The sequence below is a fragment of the Tauraco erythrolophus genome, chromosome 5 (assembly GCF_009769465.1).
Source record: "Tauraco erythrolophus isolate bTauEry1 chromosome 5, bTauEry1.pri, whole genome shotgun sequence".
Lineage (NCBI taxonomy): Eukaryota > Metazoa > Chordata > Aves > Musophagiformes > Musophagidae > Tauraco > Tauraco erythrolophus.
This window is the reverse complement of record NC_141469.1, coordinates 43478452-43505768: the sequence shown is the minus strand read 5'-3', so window position 1 is coordinate 43505768 and position 27317 is coordinate 43478452. Positions and strand designations below refer to the sequence as shown.

At 43.1% G+C, this 27317-nt stretch overlaps 1 protein-coding gene across 1 annotated transcript in view; it reads right to left on the bottom strand.

The window, feature by feature from the left end:
- The window catches only part of PCDH7 (protocadherin 7), a 292091-nt gene extending 271617 nt beyond the window's left edge, over positions 1-20474 (bottom strand). The window contains exon 1 of the mRNA XM_086612214.1: positions 17289-20474. Within this exon, the coding sequence (XP_086468340.1) occupies positions 17289-20474 (3186 nt within the window). The remainder of the gene's footprint in view (positions 1-17288) is intronic.
- Between the last annotated feature and the right edge of the window lie 6843 nt (positions 20475-27317).

Below are 27317 nucleotides of genomic sequence, written 5' to 3'. Positions count from 1 at the left end.
ACAACCACAAAAACCCACATCCCAAAAAAAAAACACTTGAAAAAAAACCCCACACTTTGTTGTGATTTCATTATTTTTAAAATGTATTAATGGATTCATTTGCAGGTCATCATGAAAAATCTACTGTTTAGAACTAGTCTAAGACTTTAACAAGTTTAATATCAGGACACATGGAGACTATAATAATACTGCATCATACAGAACTACATAATGCAGTCAAGTAATGAACTAAATTGTATCACTGGAAACTATGCACTGTGGATAGTAGTTTGAAATTATTTTTATTACCTCTGTGCTTTAGACATTAATCTTTTATTCTGCTTAAACTCTAACTCTTAAACTCTTAGAAGCTCAACATGAGCCGGCAATGTGCGCTGGCAGCCCAGAAAGCAAATCGTATCCTGGGCTGTATCAAAAGAAGCGTGGCCAGCAGGTCGAGGGAAGTGATTCTGCCCCTCTACTCAGCTCTCGTGAGACCCCACCTGGAATACTGTGTTCAGCTCTGGAGTCCCCAACATAAGAAGGACATGGAGCTACTGGAGCGAGTCCAGAGGAGGGCCACGAAGATGATTCGAGGGCTGGAGCACCTCTGCTATGAAGGCAGGCTGAGAGAGTTGGGGCTGTTCAGCCTGGAGAAGAGAAGGCTCTGGGGTGATCTTATAGCAGCTTTCTAGTACCTAAAGGGGGCCTACAGGAAAGCTGGAGAGGGACTTTTTACAAGGGCATGTAGTGATAGGACAAGGGGCAATGGATTTAAACTGAAAGAGTAGATTTAGATTAGATATAAGGAAGAAATTTTTTACATTGAGGGTGGTGAGGCAGTGGAACAGGTTGCCCAGAGAAGTTGTGGCTGCCCCATCCCTGCAAGTGTTCAAGGCCAGGTTAGATGAGGCTTTGGGCAACCTGGTGTAGTGGAGGATTTCTCTGCCCATGGCAGGGGGGTTGGAACTAGATGATCTTTAAGGTCCCTTCCAACCCTAACCATTCTATGATTCTAACAATAGGTCATCAGTGTGTTTCTATTCCTTTGTCTGTACCTTTCTTTTCTTTCTGTGCCTGCAAAATGTCAATACATAATTTGATGATGAACTGTCAAAAGACAGGTAAATGTTTACCCAGAATTTTCCAGTTTCAATATCTTTCTTTTAAATTCTCTTAGTCCCCTTTAAGGTTATGGGATAAACCCTTGAACTCTCTTAAGCCCCTCCTAGGCTGTGCTGTAAACCATACATCTGTTCATAGCTTGGATTGTTAATGAGTAAGTATATTTTTTCCTTTAAAAAGAGCTAGCAAAGGCATGACATTGCCTCATTTTCCCCCTTCACTGTCAATTACACACAAAGTCACAGAATAAGCTTCTCGCAAATCAGGCTTCCCAGCTCTTGAATTATGGAAGAGTAGAGAAGATGGGCACTATTTCATTTGTGCTCAAAATATTTAAGCCTCTTTTGGAAAGAAAAGGTTTCATGAAAAGCAGAGGATTAGTCATAAGACTGACATTTCCCCTGTTTACAGCTATAGGTCAGCTATAGGTCTTTGTCATATTGATTGTGAATTTACCTTGGTATGTGTATTCACGGAAACAGAAATCAGCTTGATTTGGGGAAAGTGGTTTTTTTGATTGGTTTGTTTTTTCTCATTATTGCAATAGAAAAAAGATCCCTCTTTTGGAAAAAAGTGTCCAAAATATCATACGGACATACTGCTACTCTAAGGGAAAGGGAAATTCTGTAAATTAAGATATTTCCTGTCTTCACTGTATTACCTTTTGCCATATATGCACAGACCTTAAAATATTTAAGGTTTTATGGCAGAAGTTAATTATTTAAAAACAAAACAAAAAAAAAAATCATGAAACCACAAAACACCATCAATAAGAAACTAATAGCACATCTCCAACACTTGCTGCAATACAGCAGAAAGAACAACAGTTAAATAATATTCAGTCTCCATATTTTCTTGACATTTGACCCCTTAGTGCACAGTAGTATCTGAGTCATACTGTATGAGAAAAATAAACTGTTTCGGTGGGAAGGACAGAGTTTTAAATGATAATTTAGAAATCTTCACACTGCCACTGGGAAGGTAAGACTAAAAACTCAGAGCACAATAACTGGCATTAGAATAGAGATACTATGGGACTCCAAGGTACTGTATATGTGAGTAAAATTCCCATATATGTCACTACACATATTCTACTGTCTCCTCAAGAAAAGCTCTCCCTTCAAAAAACCAAACAATTTAACAGTTTACTTTACACTTTAATGACTACAATCGTTACAATAACAATAACAATTTAAAGTAAATTTAACAATTTACTTTCTTTGGCTCTCAAAACAGCTCTTTATAAAGCCAACATATAAGTGATTATATTAAGGTTCACCAGATTAATTTATTTCTTCAGAAACTTTATATATAAATAAAACAAAAACCGGGAAGAAAAAATTTTGGAATCAATTGTTTCCATCACAGATTCTCTTTGGTTTATTCCTCTATTTCTTTGTATTAGTTAGCTAGCCTATGCTTCATGTAAGAGTCCCTTCAAAATCATTCCAAATAATAGCATAGAAAAAAAAAGTAAGCAATCCTAAAAGCACAGAAAGATGCAGCTTTCCTATCTACATTCCCCGGTGTCTTAAATGTGCATTGCTTTTGACGAAAAGGAAGAGGAAGGTTGAGACCATCAATTTTACTTGACAAAGTTATCCCAAAACATTTTTTCAATTATTTAATAAAAGACTTTGCCAGAAACTAGAATACTGGAATGATTAAAAAATAGCTCTTCTTTCTGCGTTCCAAAGAAAATTCTAGGGAGTAAAGAAAGAAACAAAGAAAGAAAAAAAGAAAAAGTAGAACTCTTAACTGTTCTCCTTTTCTCTATGAGAAAAGTCTTGCTTAAATGCTAGGCCTTTCCTTTGGGAGACAAAACAAATATCTGCAGTTTTCCACTACAGAAAAAAAGGGGTAGGCAGAAAGATGTACTTACTACAAGCTAGATTTCCTTTTCTCATGAGATTGTTCCTTTTCCTCCTCCACATTAGAAGCTGACAATGCCTTAAATATGGGACACACATTACAACCTATCAGAAACTTACTGCAGTCAACAGCCAAAATGCCCAGCTATTGAGCTAGACATTCATTGACAGCATGGATCTTGGATCTGCCATTCCTTCTTATTAATCTCATGATGAACTGTAAACTGTTGATTGCAACCTATAACATCTGCCTTGTAAATTAATAAACTGTCATCTCTATATGTTTTTTAGAAGTTTGAGGTGAATCTCTGTTATACCAAAAATAGGAAAGAGAGAGAAATGTGTTCTTCAGAGATTCCAGGACTCTGAGACATGCCCTTGGTCCAGATTAGCATGGCTTTGATGTTATTCCGAAAATGTGAAAAAAAAATACCAGCTCAGTGAGGATTTTAGAAAGGCTGGAGATGGCTCCCCTAGAACAATAAAGATAAGTAAAAAAAGAAGTACTAACACTTGTAGATGTGTTCTTACTCAATCGCTTCCCTTATTCAGGTTTTTTTCTACTGTATACCATAGGATATCTTTTCTCTGTTATAGCTGTGAAATTTGATCAGAAAAACTATAGATTCAGCATACAGATTCTTTGTGTCCCACTGTCTTACAGTACACAGCTTCAGAATGATGCCTAATTATTACTGAAATTTCTGTTTCTACCCATAAAGTAAAATTGGAGTTTCTGATTTGAAACCCTCCTATCACGTTGTGAATACTGCAATTTTAAAATGGAAGACATGATCTAGCACATTTTTATTTAAGTAGTAGTAGCTGGGGAGTATACTTTTAGGCAAAACTTGTAATTTAGACTTTAAATGCTAAGGTGCCTTTAAAACATTTTTAAAACTTTCTTCAAAGCTTGAGGAGTCCTGACCTTTTTTAGTCCCAAACATGCTATAGTATTTGTTGACCTTTTACAAAGGACCTTTCTGTATGTGAATGCATGCTGTATATACAATAGCACTCTGCACATAAACTCCTAGTGTCCCTCAGTGTACATGTTAAGGAATTTGCTAATATTGATAAGAGCTGTACATTTCATTATGCACTTATGCAGAAAGAAACCTTCTCAAACATATTAATGTTAGTATTAAATCAGTACTAAAGATTATTAGCAGTAATAAAAAAATGTTCAATTTTCAGTAAAGACAAGATGCATTTTCTGTCTTCCAGTTTAGGGGCATTTTCTGACCACGTCTTACATTGAATTTATCAAGCTTATAATGATAAATGCATGTTGTCATCATCTTTCACTGTCACAGTGTACTGCTGCCCTAACAGCATCCGCTCTTGTAAAACAGAACTGCAATCAGAAGGTTCAAAATTAATAGCTGTGAAATCTCAAGCACTCATAAGCATGTGTTTTTATCACTTTCATGCTGTGCAGATCGGGTATTCTTGTTATTATTTGTGACAGTGAACAATTCCCACTTGCTTTAGTGAAAAAGTTAAGAGCTGTTTGCATAACTAGCAAGGTGAAAAAACAGATTTCAAACTGTTGGAATCGTTTCACAAGAATGATGTACGCAGACCAGAAGACAGCTTTCTTTCAGGGCACTATGATGTACTGACTATACTATGTGTTATTCTACCCTCTATGTATCCCTTGTTTAAAAGCAGCTCTTACAGCGTGTTCTGCATTGGTGAAGGGCCTGAAATGCTGGAGTCTTGGTACAGTACAGGGGCTCCTACGTACACCAGTAGTCACCCTCATCATCTTCACACTGGAAAAATGTGAATGCTTATAGTGTCTTAATGCAGTAATCTGCATTTATGGTATATGGTTAGTATGTGGTCTGCAACTGATGCAGAGAGTAGTCTGGGACACACACTCACAACAGCTAGCCCGCACACCGTGACAGAGTGAAGCACCACTTCCTCCTCCAATTTGTCAGACACGTTCCTCTCCCCTCTTGAGCCAAGCAGTAGAATATGTGATTTTACAGGTAAATACTTATTTAAGTATCAACAGTACTTCATCTCCTAAAGAAGTGACCGTGTTAAGGGGACAAACTAAATTAAAAATCATGGCTGTTATGTTTTCCTTAAGATTTTTCTTTTCTTCATGTCTTTTCAGAAATGATACACGGAGAGAGTACCCCCAAACAGTATATATTTCAAATTAAAAATGAAAGGTTAAAGATAGAAACTGTAACAGTATTACAAAATGTCTCCATCTGATTTAATATTAACGTACAAGAAAATCTATCATAGATCAGGACAGCGAGTAAGATTTGCCTGTGGGCAGTACTGTTATCAGCGCACAATTAGTTGCAGATCGGAGACACTAGCCTTAGATCTGTCCTCATGCCAGTAATCTGTTTCCTAGCTGATTGAAAACCAACGGCTCTTGATGAAATGCTATTTATTTAGCTACAGACAATTTGATTAAATGTAAGGGTAATAATAACAAAACTAGTAATGCTCAGAGCGACATGAAATGGTATAGGTCATATTTTAATTGAGATATTTCAGTGAAGAATATGAAATTATGAAATGAAACAGGATATGTTACATGAGAAGCTTTTATGGCAAAGTCATTTTCTTTCGATTAAAAAAAAAACCCACCACATTGTGAATGCTAAAAAGAAGCCTTTTCTACTGTCAATTACTATAAACCCATCACAAAGTATGAATTCTTAGTCCTTAACGCTAAGTCTTTCAAATCCTTGGATTTATTTCATTTATTTTTTTTCTTTGATAACAGATGGATTTTCTTTTATCCTCAGTAATTTGCATCAATAGTAGATCATGAAGTCTTATAAATACATAAAGTCTTTCAGAAACATTTGATAGAGTGACGCTTTAGCCAGTCCTTTTATATTTCTGTAATGTTAATTCTCCAGGAAGGTTACTGTATAATTTGAAGAGTTCAGTCACTTTATATATTTAATTACAAACTAGTGAAGAAAAAATATATAAATTTAGCATTCAAGGTTCCTAGAAAGGTGGAGTAATATTCAGTATTAGAAAGTCCAAGATGAATTTTCAATTTGTTCGGCATTGTCTGAAGGGCCAATTGAATGTAATATCCTCCAGTCTCCTTGAATGTCACATAAGTGATAAAATATTTCACAATATAATGAAGACAAAATCTTCTTAATTTATTCTGCACAGAGGATTTTCACACTGTTGCTTATCTTCTCCTCTGCACTAAAGAACAACCAAAAAGACCCAGAATGCTAGCAACACTTCGTAAATAAATATTTAAAGAAGCGGTGTTGAACAAAAAAAACAGGATGAATTATATAAGCGGCCAGTGATCTCTGCAAAACACAGAACGGCAAAGGCACTGCCGTTTTGCGAACAGTTACACAAGTTTCCTTCACTTCTAAACTAAATAGCTCTTGTGTATTTTTTTTTAAACTCATGTTAAAAAAGCACATAAAAACATCACAAGCAGCAATTTTTGGAATTTAATACAATTCCACATATGGATTTGGAGAATTTAAACAGGATGAGTTACTGTGCTGCACCAACCTGTACTGGTTCCGTACCTGCCCAAGGGAGCTGCCAGCGTCAAGTCTGAACCTACTGAATGAACCCACCCATTACATAAAGCCACATCTGGTGAAACACCTACTGCACCTCCGTGGTAGTTCTTTGTCGTTCCTACAAAATACTAGCCCCATCTGCACTGTTGTTAGATATTTCAGATATGTTATTCTATTCTATTTTATATGTATATAGTAATAGATTGGGTAAAATACATGGTCCAGACTATGCACTGTAATCTCTAGGAAAAACACTCACAGATGAAAGCCACCAAGAAAACAGATACTGCTCCATTTCACGCCCATTGTTTTCACTTTTAGTCATATGAATTAACACCTCCTCTAGAAATAGCAGAATTTTATTTATATTCAGAAAAAATCCATTAAAATAAAGTAATAGATTCAGGCCCTTAAGTTGCAGGAAGCAGAATAAAAACATCAGTACATAGACAGAGGAGCCTTCTGAATGAATTTTCTAAATCTACATGACAGATCTGACCCAAGATCTGGGCTGAGGTTCAGTGGCTGAGCATGTAGTGACCTGTCCTAAGTAGAGATTTCTAGTTTCCAGTGCAATTATCCCTTCTGTAAAAGAACTCACAACATTACTTGAAAATGAAACAAATACTTCTCTCAAAAAAAAAAAATCATTTACTGTCCTTCTGTAAACTTGTGCTGCAACTGAAACATAATTACATGCTCATTGAAAATAGCATTTTTCTGATTGAACAGAATGATGGATATCCTCTCTCGCTATCACGCAAGGCACATCATTATAACCAATTTAGAACACATGAATGGAGATAAGGAAACTGATTCACCATTTCATTACTCAAATTTTATGACAATGTAACTTCACTTAGAACAAGAGTGACATGATGGAGAATGACACCAAATGTATGTTAAACCAGCAGACACAAAAGTTGTGAACAGTCAAGGTGGTAAAACAGAGACTGAAAATATCACTGTGAAGATGCTGGGGCCAGGTAAAGTAACTAATACTTTAATTTGTTGTTAGTTTATTATCTGTATTTCCTTTCTTGTCTTTCATCTTCAGAAAGCTTGCAAACTACTGAAGGAATTTCTCTTGTTAAACACAGTGTTTAAAAAAGGACTCCCAAATAAATTAAACAGATTTACCCGAGTAAATGGCCAGATTTCATCCGAGAGACAAAGTTTTGCTTTATAAAGCGGATATGAATTTTCAGGCCAAGTCTTTCTCATAAGTATGCTTACAAGGCGTAACACACAACTCGATGAATAAACACCGTGACCTATCAGGTAACTGAACAAAGGTAGCTTGCCATATATACTCTTGCTGTACCATTAGCTTGAGTAATAATGAGTTTAATACTAAAATTTTACTTTTTAAAGTGTCATTAAAACCACATCATTCCCAAAGCCTGTTACAAAGACAATTTTACATTTGGATGTAATACATGATGAAAACCTACCATATTATATTGAAAATTATACATATATACATCCTGATAAGTTAAATATGGGAGATTTGATGCATAACATCCAAACTGATAAACTGGTCTTCTGTGTCTATTTTGTTTTAATATAAAGCAGTCTCTGAATATTATATCACCTGATCTAACTTACAGAAATTGATATTAGTTAAATTTGATTGACTTTTGTGGAACTACCTGTAGTTTCACCTAACATAAGATAAACATCAGTCTGAGAGATCGAAAGATCAATGGAAATTCAGTTAAGCTAACTGCTGCCAGTATTGTTTCTGTGAAAAAAGAAACCGTTTGTGCCAATTCAAAAATGACTTGTTAACCTAACATCAGTATATACATGAACACAGATCTGCACATGCGCGTTCTATTAATAGGCATGTGCATGGCACACGCATTTGAAAATTGCGCTTAAGTTCTCATTGGATAAATCATTTTCAACCTTCCCCAAATACACTACATTCACAGAGTGCTCAGTTTTATTTTAATTATTGTTTCTTTAAGCAATCCAAAGGATTTAGTGATTGCTTTTTTGTTTGGCCTTGAGCTGCAGCTACAGAAGGGTGTCCCAGAAGACACCCAGGTCTTGCGTCATGTACCCTGTTTGTGCAGCTCTGTGCAGATATCTCAGAAACTTCAGCGTATCTAAAGCGACACCGGGATGCAAATGCTTAGATAGCTGAATCACACCCGGAATACCATGACAATCTCCATAATTTCCTTCAGTTCATTTTTCAGCATAACACTGAACTCAGAAATGCAATTCTACATCAAGTTGTATCCCTGTAAAACTATTCTCCTTATGAAGGATATTTTCCCCAAGGATAAGTCTCTGAAAATGTGTTGAAGCAATTCTGCCTCACATGGATTTGGTATCCAAAGAAAGCAGAGGCTACTTCTTACATTTTACACTGCTCCAGGGCTGAAAAGTCCTTGACATCTCTACATAGATAGACAGAATAAATTATTGCATCCCCTCTACCTTCTCTCCGAGAAGTGCTACTACAGAGAAAACATTCGCCACTTACCACAAAAGACACATATTTCCTGGCCACAACTTCAGTCAAGAAAATACTTTTCAAGGAGTTTATGGAGGATTCTTCATAATCATCATGGGACCATGTAATGCAGGAATTTTTATCCCATCAGGTCACAAATATTTTGTTACTTACAATGTGGTAGCATAAAGGAATTGATTCAGACAAGGCTGCAAGATAAAATTCTTTCTGAATTTTTCACAGATGGAATCAGTATTTCTGTATTCTAGTTCTACCACATATTCTGTGACTCATTTTCAGCATGCCAGCTAGTACCTACCTTTGTGTCTAGTCTTAAAAAAAATTGACTTTACATTATGTATAATTTGACTTTATATTATCTGTAGATAATAAAAGGCCCTTTATCAAATACTTTGATAAATATTAATGTTATTGCTTCCTAATATTTCAAGAATACTACTTGCAACAACATAGTTTTTTCACTCAAGGATTATAAACTCAGCCATTAGGATGTTTGATTCAAAACACAAAATCTGTAACAAAATCTGATCTGACAGAATGTTTACCTGTAAAAAATATACTTACTCTTGTCAGTAGGTCATAAGGTAAATTAAGTTTTGAAAGACAAACATAATGCTTTTCTTCAGCTTCTAACAATTATGTCATTTGTGATCCACTGAGTAAAATTAAACTATACTTTTGGGGTTATGCTGCAGCATTTTACAAGCTAATGATTGCAAAACAGCTGTTACTTAAATGAGAGGATTGTTTGATTGATATAAACAGTAAAAAAAAGAAAGCACATCACTTTTACATACCTTTCAGTTTTAACTGTGGCCAGAATATTATTTCCATTCAAACTTCTGAAAACCAAAATTTTTACTCTTAAGTTTTCCCATCTTCTCCTTCCACAAAAAAAAAAAATAATGAAGTGGATCACCTACACTGCTCATATAAGTTATATATCAAACTTATTATCTATTTTTTGAAAACAGTCAAAAGTTGCTCTTAACTGTAATTTCGCAACTCTTGTCAGTGAAAATGGGCACGTAAGACTGAGCAAACGGCTCATGTTAAGCACAGTTCCACACAGCTGAACAACTCCCAACGTATGTCACTGACATCATTCAGGAACTTGACTAATTAGTGCTTTTCTATAATCACGTTTTGAGATTGACATCTGTTCGTGACCTGCTCTCAGTAAATATTTATAGAGAAAATTGTACTAAAATAAGAAATCAAGAAGTTTGAAATCTTCTGTAGTCTTCTGTTGTTGTAAATCACATTTAAAATGCCCCAACTAACCATAGTTACTCCAGCATTAGTGTGGTATTTTGTCATCCACAACAGCAAAATAAAAGTGATCTTGGGAAGTCTCTGTTGCGTGAAGTACGTGGAAGACAGTAAGTCAGTCATAGCTTTTTCATAATATGTGTATGTTCTCTGCCCCCTCCTTAGATTTTTTTTCATAGAAGTCAAAACTCAAAGGAACTCTATAATTTTATCTCGTCTGCTGTTTTACTCAGACTTTAGATTCACAAATTATTTTTAAATGGTTTAAAAATTTTGAACTGTTCAACTCAGTACAAATAAGATAAAACATGAAATGATACGGAATATAGGTGAATTTCATTTTTACTATTTACCTAGTGACATGCATTTAGTAGGACAGGAAGATAGCAAGGCTTAATAGGACTGGGTATTGTGGTATCAACTGAAAGAAAATAATTTAAAATATTTTTAATAAGAGTATTTTAAATGTTCTCCTATACTGTTACTGGGCCATGCCACATACACCAGTAGAGTAACTTGAATTGCACATTCAATTTATCCACATTTCCAACACACTTGTCATTAAATAGTACAGTCAATAAACTTGACATAGATCCCTATGAATGTTGCAGGTTTTTTACAATCTTGATTCAAAAACTGAAATAATGCAAATTTATATACAAAAATAATAATAATGAAAAACTTTCTTTGATTCTGGATAGTAACTTCGTGTTGTTGGTTTTTTTTTAAATATTGATTAAAGTGAATATATAGTATACACTTGCAAAGTCCAAAATCTGGTAACAGACTAACAACAAATCTACTCTTCTAGGAAAGAAAAATAAGGGGAGAAAAATGCAGAAATAGTGTTGCTTGAGCACACAATAAGATAAAACCAACAGAAAAATGCAATAAATAAGAAAAAAAAGAGAAATGTAGAACATATTAAATGACATGGAAAGTATTACATGCAGCCTAAGACTGAAAAAAAAGGAATTTGTTTTGCAGCTTTAACAGTCTCTAAATATCTGTTGGAAGCAAACTTGCTTAGAAAACTTAGAAAACCAGCCTGCTAAACACTGTACTGAATTGCTTATATGTCTGTATCAATATTTCCTGAATATATAATATATAGTCAAAGAAAATGAAAATTATGTGTCCTGTTAAGATAAGTAATTAAACACTAAAACGTTCAGCAAATATAGTGAAGAGTTCACAGTGCTTGTAAAGGATTTAGTAAATTGACTCGTAAGTACAGTGCTAACTACTTCGAAAGTCTGTTGATTTTTATTTCTATTTTAACGTAAAACCAATTTGATAAGTTTGACATCTCAAAGCAGCCCAGCTGATCACTAACTACATAAACTTTCTAAAATTTTTGAAAGAAAATCCTGAATGGAAAATTATGCCTGAAGCTGCAGGACAGGTATTTCTCTGAAACACAGCTGACAGTTTGTCAAACTAGCAAATATCACAAATACTAGAAAACGAGGCGACTAAACATTAAAAAAAAAAAAAACAAAACACCAGAGGAAAGAGAAAGATGAAGACACACACTCAGAAATACACTGCTACTGTACAAAGACTGACCCAGCAATAGTCAGACTGCTAACCGTACCTATAACCCAGGTTCATATCGGTATGTACAACGCCAGAGAGCTGTCTGAGTTGATAAATCAGATTTTATTCTTTTAAAGATGTTTCTTGCTACCCCTGGCCTCTAATAGTACAGTTCTTTACTTATTCAGAGCATGAATCCTCCTTTACTCAGATCCTGTCCCTTTTGGCTCTGTACATCTCCTGGGAGTGCAGAATGATTCAGTTGTAACTTAGTCATTTGTGCACTGTAGAAGATGATTTTACTGAAGGGGAAAAAATAAAGGCTGCGCTTGTCAGTGGAACACTTTGTGTTAAATAAAGATAATTAAAGCATCAACAATCCATCTATTTCATGTTTAATTAGCCCCTCTTTCATCATAATTTGTTATTGAAGGTCAAATGTGGATCACTTTTGAAAACTAACAGTAAAGTATTTAATAGAATGCAAAATTTAAAGCAGAAAATTGAAATATACTTCTGTACACTTTGAACCAAACAGTATTAAAGTTAAATGTATGAAAGAAGTTGCCAGTAGAGATGTTTATACTTAATGACAGTGTTCCCTTTTTTTTTTCCATCGCACTTAGTGCTACCATAACATTGCTATTTTTAAAATTATACTGTACAACATTTGCTCAGCTGAAAGTTGTGAAAAACTTTATCCTTGAGAGTTAAGTTTGTGATTATAAAAAGCAGTCTTTGAGATAAGCCGCTGTGTGTATGTGTGTCTGTACACAAGCAAGAAAAAAGATGACGCTTTCCTGCATTGTTAAACTGATTGCCCCCTTAATGGGTGAATTTTGGGTCCTATTAAGACTGCTGGCTATATGTGCATATTTATGAGGAAATTGACTCATTTATTTTATAGGTACGATTCACGCACATGATAACCAACTAGTCAAAATGCTTCTACATTGCAACAGACTGATTAATCTTTGAAAGGTTATGAAACAAATTAACTGGCTACCGTACAAAGAATTTTTTTCAGAAATTAATTTCTACATATTTCACTTGCATGGAAATAAGACTTTACAGGAAATGCATCTAGTTTGGGCTAGTGTATCAGCACTGGTATGATAAACATTTTTCCTCACTAAACAGTACATTTCCAATGAGAAAAGGCATAGGGATAATTCATAAAGGATTACAGAACTGGCCAGGATGCCAGTACCTCAAGCAAAGAAATAATGCTGCTCAGAAATTCCTGTGCTGGTTCTGCTAATTCTACCAATGGTGATCAATATCCCTTAAAAAAAAAAAAAAAAAAAAAAAAAAAAAAAGCCCACCCCCAAAACTAACACCAGCTCTACTGCAGTGTTTTAAGCAGTCAGTAACTATTGTTTGTCGAGCAGAGCAAGTACAAAAGAAACCAAGAGAATATGATGACCAAAAATTGTAAACACATAAACAGGGTTTAAAAGGCCTGTTCTTCAAACAGTAGTTGTTAAAATGCTGATCTCATATTCATGATTAAAAGTTTCCGTGAAATAAACCTGCTCATATGCCGCTATTTTGCACTATGAAACAAAGTGGAAAAAAACAGCATATGTTATAAAGATACATCTGTAAGTAACATGAGAAAATAAACAATTATTTACAGTTAAAATCTATTATTAGAATTATGATTAAGGATGAAAACCTCCAAGCTGCTAAGTGACTCCTCTTAAGCACTGAGCTTTCCTTATCTTTGGCTGTCTTTGCTGGAGGTTAGTAGTATCCAGGCTCCTCACAGGCAATATGCAGCACCTGGAGGGTTCAGATTTTGAATCTGTGATTCAGAAAATCACTTGCTTAAACTCATCCCTATTCAGCAAAACACTTCTGTACAGCTTTAACTTTTGGCAAGTGATTAAGACCTATGGAATACAAAGTCATTTAAGCATTTGATTGCCGTTAAGTAGGTAAGTTAGTGCTTTACTCAACAGGAGAGAATTGGTAAATGGGAGGTTAAGTAAAACAAGAATAGGAGTCAAACTTGTTAAAGATCTAAAAAAGTGACGGTCAAATGTCAGAAGTCTTACGAATACAGAATTTAATTTTAAACTTTATATAATAAACACCTGATGTCAAGAAGGAGAAGAGTTACGAATTGTTTGTAGTTTTCTCAACTGAAGTTCTCTTATACAGTGCTGTATCAAAGAAGATGTATTTGGGAACTAATAAAAGAAATTCAATGCATTACCTTGAAAAGGAAGTATCAAATAATCATAATGAAAACAACTTGTATTCACTGGGGGTACACCAGTCGGTCACGTAAGTAGAGACTTTACTGCCCAACTGCTATATTGTAGGTACACAAAAGTATCAATTTCCAATTCTAATTACACTAATGGTAAACTAGTGTTGCTCTCGTCTCCAGTAACTTAGAGCAGGTTCGTTCTGCTGTGCCCACTTATTTGCTCTAAAACTTTATACACCTTCTAATGTCTCCTTAGAACAAAGGGAGCTGCCAATGAGTAAATAAAGGCAGCCTTAGAGATTTCAACTAGTCTCCCTATCATGGTCACGTCAATATTTCACTGGTTGGCCACTGATTCTATATCATATGTACAGCTGAACTGGGAAACAACCTGATATACACCACATCAGAACCCTGTATCTGCAACTGCTTCACATTTCTCTCTAACCAACGTGCTGAACAAGAGCTCCACGTGCTTTGGGTGTTAAAAACCCTCATGTGTTTTGCCTGATAAACTGAGAAATGCTTCACTGTCAGTGTTGGAGATGTGAAAAGTCTACATATTGTTTATGCAAATAAATCTTAATATCCCCACTATTATGCAAAAGCGTGAATAAACTATATAAATGTTACTCAGCAACAAGCTGACAAGTACCCATAGGAAAGTGGTAACAGAAGTTTTGTGCCTGATATTTTCTCGCATAAAGTTTGTTATTTAGCGCTACCTTTAGTGTTTTCTTGGACACTTTCCTTAACTTACATACATGCTTTACAAGTGTGCAAATACTTTCTATATTTAAAAATAAAAAGACAAAGCATTAGAATATGGGCTATGAACTAGTCAGGTAAACTAACCTTCACTACAAACTAAGTACTTAGCACAGGAAAACTATCGACACTGAGAAACTGGTTTTGTAACAAACTAGATAAATAACAGAGCAACTCAACGTGTTCTTCTTTCTGTTTGATTGTTGCAAGTAAAAGTGTAATAAAGCCATTTTCATCTACTAAGAAGTCTTCTAATGTATTGTATATCAAAATGTATCCTGAAAAATGTGAAGTAATTCAAAGCATATTTCTGTAATATAATCTTAAACAAGTTTTTTTAGCAAGCAAAATAGTCATTTGTAAGGTGTTATCCTTTCCCATTCCTACACTTAGCAGGCAAGTCATTCTTTTACACCGAAAATAAATTACACTTCTATACAGTTTATAATTCATATGTTTAGATGAATTGCAGCAGCAAGAAAGTAGTATCTGATTAGCATATGTTCCACTGCCACTTTATTATTCCACTGTTCACTAAAATGGTATAATCTACTATGTGCTTAATAAACCCTAGTAGATGAAAGCTTAGGAACTTTCTTAGTACTTTGTATTTTATACAGACTATTTTCAAACTGAAATTGTAATGTACTCTCCAGGAGAGAGTTAATGACATGTATCACCCAGAAACTACTGTGTCAAACGTTCTGTATCACTTGCAAAACAACATACAGAAAAATGCTGGCAGATAGCACATCAATCACACTTTTTTTGGTGATCTGGAAGACTGAGTGGCTCATACAATTAATTTTCTTCTACAGTATTTTAAGTCTTTCTGAGCAGAATGCAAATTCTGGCATCAAATTGTAAAACTTCAATTGTAGGAGACTAGCAGACGTTTCAAAGTATAAAAAAAGTCATAGTGTACCATATTTGCATGTTAATAAGTTGAAAATAAAGCATTTTTTGTCAAACTAATCAGAATTTCCCTGTTCCAAACTTGGCTCTATATTTACATGAATCAGCATTCATTTATCTCTAGATTCTTGTGTAACATGCACTGTCGCTGAGGAAACATTCAGAATATTATCTTACATGGAAAGATGTAATGGAAATGACCAGGTGTTAAGTATCTCATGTTGCTATCACCCAAAAAGTACTCTCCCAAAGAAAAGTGACCTCTGTTCAGGCTACATACGTGTCTTATAAAATAAACAAAACAGACGCTTTCACTTCGGAGCTTGATTCCCCTCTGTGCTATCCCTATTTTATTTCAAGGACTGTAAAGAAGTCCCGACCATCACCAATTTTCGGCTATCGGACCTGCACTGAGCCGACCTCCGCCCCCACAGCCGAGATCAGAGGCACCCCCGAAGGGACACCTCGCTCCCAGAGGTCTCACGGCAGTCACGCTCTCTCCAGACAGAGCTCTGCAGCAGCTGGGCTGGCAAATTAGGGCCTTTCAGCTTGAATGAATGAATTTCATGTGATACACAGGGGAGGGGGAGGGGGAGGCAAGGAAAACACACTGGCGCGCGATTCTGAGCTCACTAACGTTTATGTGTCTTCAGAGCAACTGCTGCAATGAGCGCGATCTCTGTGGTGTAAATCAGACCTCAGACAGGCTTTGTAGATTAAGCATTTTGGTCCTAATGAACAACCTGTTAATTACAGCCATTAACGCCTCAGCGCGGCGGCTGCAAATCTACTCTCACCCACAGCTTTAGGAGGGGTCAGGCAGGCAGCGACCCCCTTTCCCCAAAACGCCTGGCTACCGAGGCGAAACTTTCCTCCTCGGCCGGAGCTCACCGTCTCCAAGGCTGGGAAAGTGCTGCGGCAAGGGAAGCGCCGCTGCGAGCGGCTTCGGCCGCTGAGGGCGGGGGCGTGGGGGCGGCAGGACCGCGGGGCGGGCGGGGGACCGCGGCTCCGCCGGGTGCGGGGCCGGGGGGGGATCCTGACACCACCCCGCCCCAAACGCCGGGACTGGCCTGCGGGCAGGCGGCTGACAGAGGCATCTGAGGTTGCTCTACAGCTCGCTCGCTGAGCTGGCGACCGAGTGCTCGGCTCGCCCCCCGCCCCCGCGACCGGTTGCCGCTGCGCCTGTGGCGAGGGAGGGGGGGAGCGCCGCGCCCGCCGCCTCTGTAGCGGGATCGCGCCGGCGCTCCCGTCGGTGCGGCTGCACGGACGGGCTGCTGGGCTGCCGGGGCTGAAAAGCGGAGGGAATTTAAAAATAATAACAATAGTAGTAAAGATCTCTGACTTTCTTTCCTGCGTGCTGTGTGTTGGTCCGGGCACCTGACTGCTTGCGGGGGAAGGGAGGGGGAGATACCAGCCTGAACGGGTCATTGCACCTGACGGTCGTGTCTGCTGGTGCCGGCGTGGGAAGCGGGGGCAGACGGGCACCGCCGCTCCCTCCCCCGGTGTGTGTGTGTGGGGAGGGGGTGCGCGGAGGAGAGGGGGTGCGCGGGGCGCAGCGCTCTTACCTGCTTGCTGTACTTGCTGCTGGCCTGGCAGCTGTACTCGGAGCAGTGGTCCGACCCGATGGATATGTTGTCGCCGGCGCCCACGAAGGTGTTGGCCGGGGGCAGGTCCTGCACGGCCTGATGCTTTTTGCCGGCGGTGGGGGACTGTGGGTGTAGCTGGACGGTGGGCAGCGGTGAGCTCGACTTGTAGTGCCTGGCCAGGTCGGGGCTGCCCGGGCCACCGTTGACCGAGCGGTACCGCCCCATACCGGGGCTGTCCGAGAGCTTCTCGTTGACGCTGTCGTAGCGCTGCCCGTTGGGCTTGGAAGCCTCGACGGTGACGATGCTGCTGTAGAGGGGCTGCTTGCCCTTCTTGCCTTTCTTGTCCTTCTTTGGCTTCTTGGCCTTGTCATGCTGCTGCGGGGTGAAGAAATCCTCGTGGTCCTTCTTGCCGGCCTCGTAGCCATGTTTGCCCTTGGAGCGGCAGTAGCGGGCCATGACTACCACCAAGATGAGAAGGATGACAGTCATGATGCCAGCCACCACGCCAATGACTATGCTCAGCCGCTGCTTGCTCAGCTCGTAGCTGGGGTCGCCGGCGATGTCCTGGGCTAAGGGTGTGTGGAGGCTACGGGCCACCTGGCTCTCCACCACGGTGGCATTAGACAGGCTTTCATTGACAAAGACATGAAGTAGGGCTGTGGTGGACTGGGGTGGCTGCCCACTATCATTCACCTGCACCACGAGGCGGTGCAGGCCATAGTGCTTGGGGGCCAGCTTGCCCACCAGCGACACCACGCCACTGGCCGGATCAATCTCGAAGAGTTTGAAGGGGTTGCCCCCAACAATGCTGTAGTTGAGGTCAGCATTGAGACCAGTGTCGGCATCGGTAGCGACCACTGTGGCCACTACAGTGCGCATATTGCTGGAGGGCGGCAGCACTGTGTAGGAGCTGTTGCTGGGGAAGGTGACTGTGGGTGCATTGTCGTTCTCATCCATCACGAAAAGGGACACGGTGGCAGTGGCTGAGCGCGGTGGCTCACCTCCATCCACTGCCTTCACCTTAAAAGTGTAGCTGGTCTGCTGCTCCCTGTCAAAAGAGACAGTGGAGAAAATGGTTCCGGTGTCGTTCTCAATGGAGAAGATGCTGGCTGTCTGGTCGTGGTCACTGGGCTGGATGGAAAGGCTGAGCTCAGCGTTGCGGCCCTTGTCGAAGTCCATCACAGTTACCATGCCCACAGGGCTGTTGGGCTGCAGGTTCTCCTTCACGTAGAAAGTGAACACATCCTGCATAAAGCGTGGCTCGTTGTCGTTGCGGTCCGCCACCCGCACCACCACCGTGGTGGAGCCCTGCAGCGATGGCACGCCCTTGTCCCGGGCTGTCACCTGGAACTCGTAGGTGTCACGTTGCTCACGGTCCAGCACGGCCTGCACCGACACATCCCCAGAGTCAGGGTCAATGCTGAAGATGCCGCCAGGTGCGTCTGAGGAGAGAGGTGAGGCCTCTAGGGAGTAGGTGATCTCGGCATTCTTGCCACTGTCTGCATCCGTGGCGACCACTGTGGCCACCCTCTCACCGGGCAAGTTGTTCTCCGGGAAGGAGACCTCCAGCACAGCCTGGCTAAACACAGGAGGGTTGTCATTCGTGTCGCCGACCCGCACCAGCAAGGAGTTGTTGCTGGACAAGCTGGGGCTGCCCGAGTCCACAGCCACAATCACCACGTTGTAGTCGCGGACAGCCTCGTAGTCCAGGGGGGCTGAGGTGTGGAGGAAATACTTGCGCTTGTTCTGTGGCTCCCCTTCACCCTCGCTGGCCGGCTTGAGCTGGAAGGGCACGTCGCCCACCACGGTGCAAGTCACCACGCCGTTTTCACCTTGATCCCGGTCCGACACCTGCACCAGGGCGATGGGAGTATCCACCAGCACGTCCTCGGCCACACTGGCGACCCCGTCCCGAAGTGGGATACGCCCGATTTTCCGGATGTCAATGGTGGGCACGTTGTCGTTCTCGTCACGGATGTTCAGCACGACTGTAGCCTTGTCTGTCTTGGGGGGCTGACCCCGATCCCGGGCCATGACGGTGAAGCGAAGCTGGTTCACCTCCTCCCGGTCGATGCGGTGCAAGACGCTGAGCCACCCCGAGGTCTCGTCCAGCCGCAGCAGGCGCCTGACAGACTCGGTGGCCGCCCCGAAGACATACTCGATCTGTCCGTTCACCCCCACGTCCAGGTCGGCGGCTCGCAGCTGCAGGATGGGAGTCCCGGGGCTGCTGTTCTCTGCCAGGTCTGCCTCGTAGACGCTCTTCTCGAAGCGGGGGCTGTTGTCGTTCACGTCGGTGATCAGCACCCTCAGGATAGCCTGCGAGGACCGCGCCGGGTCGCCGCCGTCCCGCACGCGGAGGCTGAGCTCGTAGGAGTCGCGCTGCTCCCGATCCAGTGCCCCCTTGACGATCAGCTGCGGCTGCTTCTCCCCGTCGAGGGTGTCGGCCACCTGCAGCTCGAAGACGCTGCTGCGGGCCGCCGCCTCCGCCTCCTGCCGCCGCTTGCTGCCGCCGGGGTAGAGGGCGCTGTCGGAGGCCGCCGAGGCCGAGCCCCCCCCGCCGCCGCCGCCGGGAGCGCGGCGGCCGCCGTCCCCGCCGGGCTCCTGCAGCAGTTCGTAGCGCTCGATGCCGTTGCGGCCGAAGTCCCTGTCGGTGGCGGTGGGGAGCAGGTAGAGGGTCCCGACGGGCCGGTTCTCCTCCACCGTGAGCGTGAGGACAGGGGAAGGGAAGGTGGGGGTGTTGTCGTTGATGTCCAGGATGATGACCCGGCCCTCGAACAGGTCCACCCAGCTCTGCGAGGGGCCAATGACCGACACCTCAAAGTCCAGGAAGCACTCGTTCTCGTCGAAGATCATCTGGCACTGCGGCAGCTTCTCGCGGTCGATGCGCCGCTCCGTGGTGCTCAGCTCCCCGGTCATGTTATCGATCTTGAGATAGTCAGAGCCCGATTCCAGGCTGAATGTCACCTCTCCGGAGCCCGTCACGATTCCCAGGTCGGAAGCCACGTTGCCGATGCGGATGTCGGCGGGTCCCTCCTCGGCCAGCCGGTACCTCAGGAGCTGCTTGGCCGCTGCCAGGCTGACCCAGAGCGGAGGAGGCAGGAGGAGCAAGAAGCAGCAGCAGCAGCAGCAATGCACAAAGCCGAAGAGAGTCCGCATCTTCCTCATTTTCCTCGCACCGACTCCCCCCCCCCCTCCTTTCACTCCCACCTGCCCCCCAATAAACTCCCCTAATAAGCCAACAGAACGGCTGAGTGATCAATTTAAAAATCCTTCTGTTCCTGGAAACTTATTGTCTCATGGCTGGTGCAATTGGTGGTCAAAACCCTGCTGCTGGCTCCTCTGCTGCTCTCCCTGCCTTCCAGTTGCGATATACTTACAGTTCACGGGACAGTGTATTTTGCTTTTTAAAGATTCATCTCGGTAGATAGGATGGGATTTTCCTCCTCCTCCCCCTTCTCCTCCTCCTCTCTGATTTTACTGTAATCACTTTGCAAGGTTTGCAATAAAAGCAGGAGCAGCACTGTGCGATTCGAAGCCCCCCAGGTCGTCTTCTTCGACACTAGAGTTAACTACAATTCACACACTCTCTCTCTTCTTTCTCTCTCTCTCTCTCTCTCTCTCTCAGCCGTTTACGACCAGGGCATTAGCTTTATTCTTCCCCGTCTCTGCACACACAGGAGAAAAAAAAATGTGATTCGCTTTATTCAAAGGGCTTGTGTCCGGGAAAACTCCAAATCCTCTTAGCAATGGGCAGTTCTTTAAAAAAAAAAAAAATAAAGGTAAAGAAAAAATAAAAATCCCAATAATGTCGGTAGCTGCACAGTCGACAGGAGAAGAACCCCGTGTATTACAGAGCAGTCCACAGAATATCCCCTTTGGTTGGCAGAAAAGCACCCAAATCCATCTTCAGAGATCGCCTAAAATGTTCAGCTCTTTCTCCGGAGAGGATTTTTTTTTAACAACTCTGCGCAAGGTCATTAGTCACAAAGCAACGATACAAAAACTGCAGAAGCCGTTTGCCCAGAATTTGCAAGGCTGTAGATAGGAGCATACACACACAACAGTCCCAAGTTTGTTTTTGCATCCGCAGTTTGTGTGTGTGCCTTACCTGCATTTGCACTGCATGTGTTAGAGCAATCTGGAGCTGCAGCACTGAGAGCGATTCACAAATGAGATTGCAGTCCCTCTCTCTCGCTCTCTCTCTCCTCTCTTCCTTCCCGTCCCAATGCAGGTAACCAGATCTGAACTTGATCCTTTCAGTTCAAAGGTTAGCAACAAAACTATGTGTCCAAAGGCGATTATTGGTCTCTCGTAAATACACCCGGAGCGGAACAAGATGTAACTGGATCCCCCACGTGAATTAACACAGATTCTGAATTACATCCATATAAGCGGAATGGCAAAGGGGAGGGGAAAAGAGCCGCGACGCGATTAAGAAAGGAAAAAAAAAAAAAAAGAATTCTATTTGCAAATAAAATTATATCAGTCAGTTGTTTCCTGTGATCTGCACCGCCACGGTGGGTGAAATCTGCAATTGTGTATTCCCTCCTGTGTCTTTCAGAGAAGTGTGGATCAGGCGCTTTCACGGCAGAGCGGCTTGTGCTTTAAAATGTTGAATGGCAACTGAGAAGCTTCCCACTCGGAAAAAAAAAAAAAAAAAAAAAAAGAAGCAGTAAACCGGCAAGTTTGCCCAAAGTGGTGGGAGCTGCTGAAGCCTCTCTCGGTAGCTCTTCCCTGATGCTGCAGCAGCAGAGCCGCCTGCGCTACATACACACAGAAAGAGAGAGGGAGAGAAAGAGGGAGAGCAGAGAGAGAGAGAGCGAGAGTGAGAGAGAGAGAGAGGGAGGGAGGGAGGAGGAGGAAGAGGAGGAGGAGGAGAAGGAGGGAGTCAAGCGCTGCACTCCAGAAAGCCCAGCCTTACCCTCTGTCTCCGCTGCTGCTAGTGCTGCAAGTGGGATAGTTGCTCGTCACAAAACACCAGTCCAGTCCTCAAAACCGATCCTCATTACACGCCCGAGTGTTGCTGCCTTTGCCTTCTCAAACCCGTGATCTGTAGTGATTCTCTCCTACCCGCTCCCTCCCCACCTCCGCTGTAGAACGACGATTTTTAAAGCAAATGTTTATTCGCCTTTCTTTTAGGCAGAGCTGGCGCACGTTCGGGGCTCTGCATTTTGCGGAATCACGCTGGTAAGAAAACTCGCTGCGCACAGATTCCCACCTTCCCCTGTCGTGTCGGTGCTTTTATGAAATAGCTGCAGTCACTGTAACTGCATAAAACTCCAGGGAGGAAGGGGGGCTGCCTTAGGTCTCAGACTTTCGTCCTGTTTCCCAGTGCTGTTTGAGCCTTTTGGTCTTTGTGTTCATGTTCTTCCTATTACCGTGATTTGAATGTGTCTTTTCAGCGTGTTTGTGGGTTTCCTAGGAGAAAAAAAAAAAAAAAATCCCTCGGAGAAGATGATCAGGAAGGGGGCGAGAGGGTTAGTAGAATAAACGCATGTAAGAAGTAACAGATTTATTTCCGAGCAGAGACTTGCTGCTTGCTGCTTCGATGATTGCTAAAATGTAGCGTCACCTACCTGGGTAAGTGGGAAATAAACTTTAATGTTAAAGCTCTCCGCTCAACTTTGTTTATTCTAGCGTCCCTAGTTCGTTTCTCCTTTTGACTTTGTGCCATTCAATCGCCTACGGCTTTTGCGTACCCCTGCCCCTGCGCCCCGGGTGATGCCTGGCTCCGGTGCCTGTCCTCTCCACTCGGGTCCCGGAGGGAAAAGAGGGAGACTCCGTGGGGCTGGCGGGGAGAAGGACTGGGCGAGCGTGGGGCAGCCGGTTGGAAGAGGAGCGGCGTGTGCGTGCGTGCGTGCGTGCGTGTGTGTGTGCGCGCAGCGAGGGGGAGGCAGGAATCCAGCTGCTCTCTCTCTCCCTCTGTGAACGCGTATGGGAAAACAAGTTGTTGCGGGTTCTGTGTGTGCGTGTGCGCGTTCCTTGGTTTAAACGGTTATTTTGAATAAAGACGCATGCAGACGAATGTTGTGAAACGTCTTCTCTTTCATCGCGCTGACATATTTGAGCGAAAAGCGGCCGGACACGTTGAGGTGGATCAAAGCCACGGTCACAGCGTGTCTTTGTCATTTGGGGCGGTGAGTGAATGTGGGAGGGAGGGAGGTAGGGAGGGAAGGTTGCCACCTCTTTCCTTGGGGAGTCCAGAGGCGCAGAGCCGCCCCGCATGGAGCCGGCGCTGGGGAGGGAGTGAGGGACGGCTCCCGCTCCGGAGGGCTGCGGGGCCGCTCCTCCGGCGGCGGCTCCGGCCCTGGCACCGGCCCCGGCCCCAGCCCCGGCCGCTCTCCCTGCCTCGCCAGAGCACGAAAACCCTCCCCCGCAGATGCTGGAGACACTCGGCTTTATATCTGCAGCATCAGCGAGAAAGCCCGGCTCGGCGCAGGCTCAGTGTTCACCGCCGCAGTCCCGGACGGAGGAGGGGGGCTCGGGAGCTCAGCATCTTCGCAGCGGGTTAAGTAGGATTAATACCAAATCCCTATTATATTTGCCAAGCAACATGAATTTATCAAAATTCCCCCTCGCTGTTCTGGAGCTGCGAGAGGAGGAAATTTTGCCCACGGTGTAAGATCCAGACATACCAGTACGTAGGAATACCGGCATACTGCATTACACTGGCTCCCTGCGCTAGCAATACAATCGCAACCCGAAGCTCCCGCTGTTCCCTTCCCTTTGTGCTTTTAAACGCAGCCAGGAAACTTAATATATTCGCCAGGGGAGGGGCGGGATGAAAGCGCTTTTAACCTCCCCGCCATAAACTTTAATCGGCTGTTGCACGGCATGGACACCTCGCCTCCTGTCTGCCTCCCCTTCCCCGTCGTCTCCCATGTCTACTTCCACTACGGTCTGCTTTGCGAGAGCCTCTTTCAAGCGAAGGAGCGATTTCTTTCTCTTGCCATGTGCAATCGCTCCTCCCTTCCCTTCCTACCCTCGCTGGCCTCTCTTACACTATGCCTTTCACATGCGGTTTGCGCCCCCCAGCCCCCCTCCCTTCCTTTCTTTTTTCCACTGTCTTCACATGCAACCTCACTCTGAATGTGCAATGTCTTTCCTGCTCGGGAGTGCTGCGTCCTTCACAGTGGATTGGTTCCTCTTTCGGAGCAGAGGTAACGGCCCCACCCCCCCACCCCCCTTTTCCTATCATTCCCCCTTTCCTCCCCCTCCTCCTCCTTTCCTCCCCCAGGGCAGGCGGCCGGCGTGGGAAATGGGCCCGACGTGCGCTGCATGGTGGATGGCAGGGCTGCTCCTGCTCCACGTGTCCTGGCTGCCGGGAGGCGGACGGGGCTGTGCTGCCCGTGTCGGCCCCCCCCTCGCCCCCCCTCCCCGCATCCCGCTCGTTCGTGCTGCGGGGAGAAAGGAATTACCGCCCCCCTCTCGCCGCCACCCCGCCACCCCGGACTCCGGGTCCCCCGGCCGGTGCGCGCACAGCTGTTGGGGTGTCGGTAGGAAGAAGCCCAGCTGTTTCAGGCGGGGGAGGTTTGGTCCTCTTGGCCAAATCTGTTGCGCAGTGCAACCCCCTCTCCCCTCTCTCCCCCCCCCACGTGTGTGTCCCCCCCCCCTCGCTCCCGGCTCCCTCCCGCTCCCAGCTGTACACAGACGCCCACACGCGCTCAGACACGACACGGCATTTGTCCTCCCGATCTGGCGAGATCAAGTGGGAAGCGGGATCACGGATGTAATCGGCTGTAATAAATAAAATAGCCTGAGATGCTGGAGATACACAGAGGGGAAAAAAAGAGCTTGTGTCCTTAAAGGGAACATCTGATAAGGCCACCGAGGTGGCATCTCGCGTGTGGGAAGGAATCCGTCTCGCTGACATTCGCAGCCCGCTCTACGCGGGGAAATCCTACAGCAGCCGGGGAGCTTCCCCCGCTCCTCCGCGGCCCCCCGCGGCTCCCTCCCCGGTGCTCCGCGACGGGGCTTTGCTGTCGTTGTTGTCGCTGTTGACTGGAAAGACAGGGGTCATCGCTAAAATATGCAGATGCCATTAATGGCTAGTTTATCTGCATTTCTTGTCGGAGCCCGGTTTCTGCCGCCGGCGTCCGAACTCGCGGCCGCAGCTGGCGCTTTCAGCCCACGACAATTTGTTTTTCGCAATTTAGGGATGTCGGTGGCTCCCACTGGAAAATTACTTCTGGGATCTGCAGTGGGAATCTATCTCGGGTTAAAAAAAGGCATTATTTAAATATCCGTACCACTCTATACATTCAGAAATACATATTATCCGTTACTACTTGCTTGCATACATGCTCGCACACAAATGAAGAGGCTCCCGAAGGGGAAAAAAAAAATCAGGTGGGCTTGAAAGTAACATATTCATAATAATACGAGGAAAAGGTTAAATACAGTAAATATGACAGCAAATTGGAAAGCAGGAAAAAAACAAGGACAAAACCCCCACATAAAGCCGTTAGAGCCATTTGACGGAAGGAAGAAACTAACTCAAGAACTCCACCAAGGGACAAACAGCTGAAATGACACCACAACAGCACCGAGCCCGCGTTGACCTTTCATCTTTCTAGAGCGTCGTGCTCATCTGGTGCAATTCTGTTGTGATCTCTTCACCCCTCTTCCCTACCACAAGCTCCCCCTGGCCGCTTCGGAGCTCCCTGAGTTCCTTGGAGTGGATGTCCTGGGAAGTCGGCTGAATTGCAAGGGAGTGCTGACGCTTGCCCAGTGTGTTTCACAGCTTTGCAAAATATGATTGCTGTGCAGTAGCGTGTAATAGGCAGAAGTGATTAAATTATTCATTGCAGCGACAACCTTTCTGATGAACGTTAAAACTTAACACTTTGAATAAGGAAACCGCAGATTTACTTTTAAGCAGATGACAACCGCATCTGTGCTTATTTAACGGAATGCTGGCTAAGCATGGAACCAGTTACTTTGTTTAAATCCTCTTTTACTCTCTGTGAGAATTTTGAACCGGATAATGCACCATGAAAGTTACTGACAGAGCAAAAATAAATCTGTGTTGGATAACAGTGGTTAAATCTCACATGATTATGATTGCTCATTCTTAAAGTAATATTTGAGGTCTGTTCAAAATAAAAGGTTGTTGTATAGGCATGATTCCATCAGCATTTCTGAGGTCTCACATTTATAAAGAATGATGAAAAGTAACATTTAGCAAAAGTGGCCGTGATTCTGTTTCCTAGGATTTTTGCAGTGTATATATATTCTTTACAAATCACAATGATTAAGTTTGAAGTTTTCTTTTTTTTTTCTTTTTTCTTTCCTTTTTTTTTTAAAAAAAAGATTATTCTGCAGAACCTGTTATGAAAGGTGTGAAACCCACAGAGTGTTTTTTTCCCAGATGTTGACAAAAAATCTAACCATTCAAAATAATGCAGAAATTACAGATTATGCTTAAAATCAGAAGGAAAAATTAATGAAATGTCTTTAAATAGCACCTGAATTTTCATGAGGGAAGGCAGATTTTGGTTAGATTTATGCTTCATATGCAACTACTGGCTTTCCTGGATTTTCAGGGATATAAATGAGTGCTGCACCCAGCCCCATTATTTTATAGATTTATTTTTTAGTGAAACTATTGTTCAGTTTCTCTAAATGCAAACTAAACTGCAGGAGAAAAAAGCATTTAAAGTGAGTTTGGATGAATTCCTCTTAAAAATAGAGGGAAATTATGAATCACGAGTATATATTCTACGTAAAGAGATACAATGAGACATTCAGGGGAGGTGATTAAAGACGGATTTAATTTAAATGAAATGTATGAGAACCAGGTAGCACTGACAAAGAAAGAAAAATGTGTTCATTGTCACTGAAAATATGAAAGGAGTACGGTTGATATGTATATGGATTCACTGGCAGAGAACACCACAATTACTTTTGGAAATAATGTAGGATTTTTTGAGATGATGTTTCCAAGGTTGTTATCAATAGTGAGCCCACTGAAGGTCTCAAAGGGCTTTGTAAATTATCCCTGTGAGG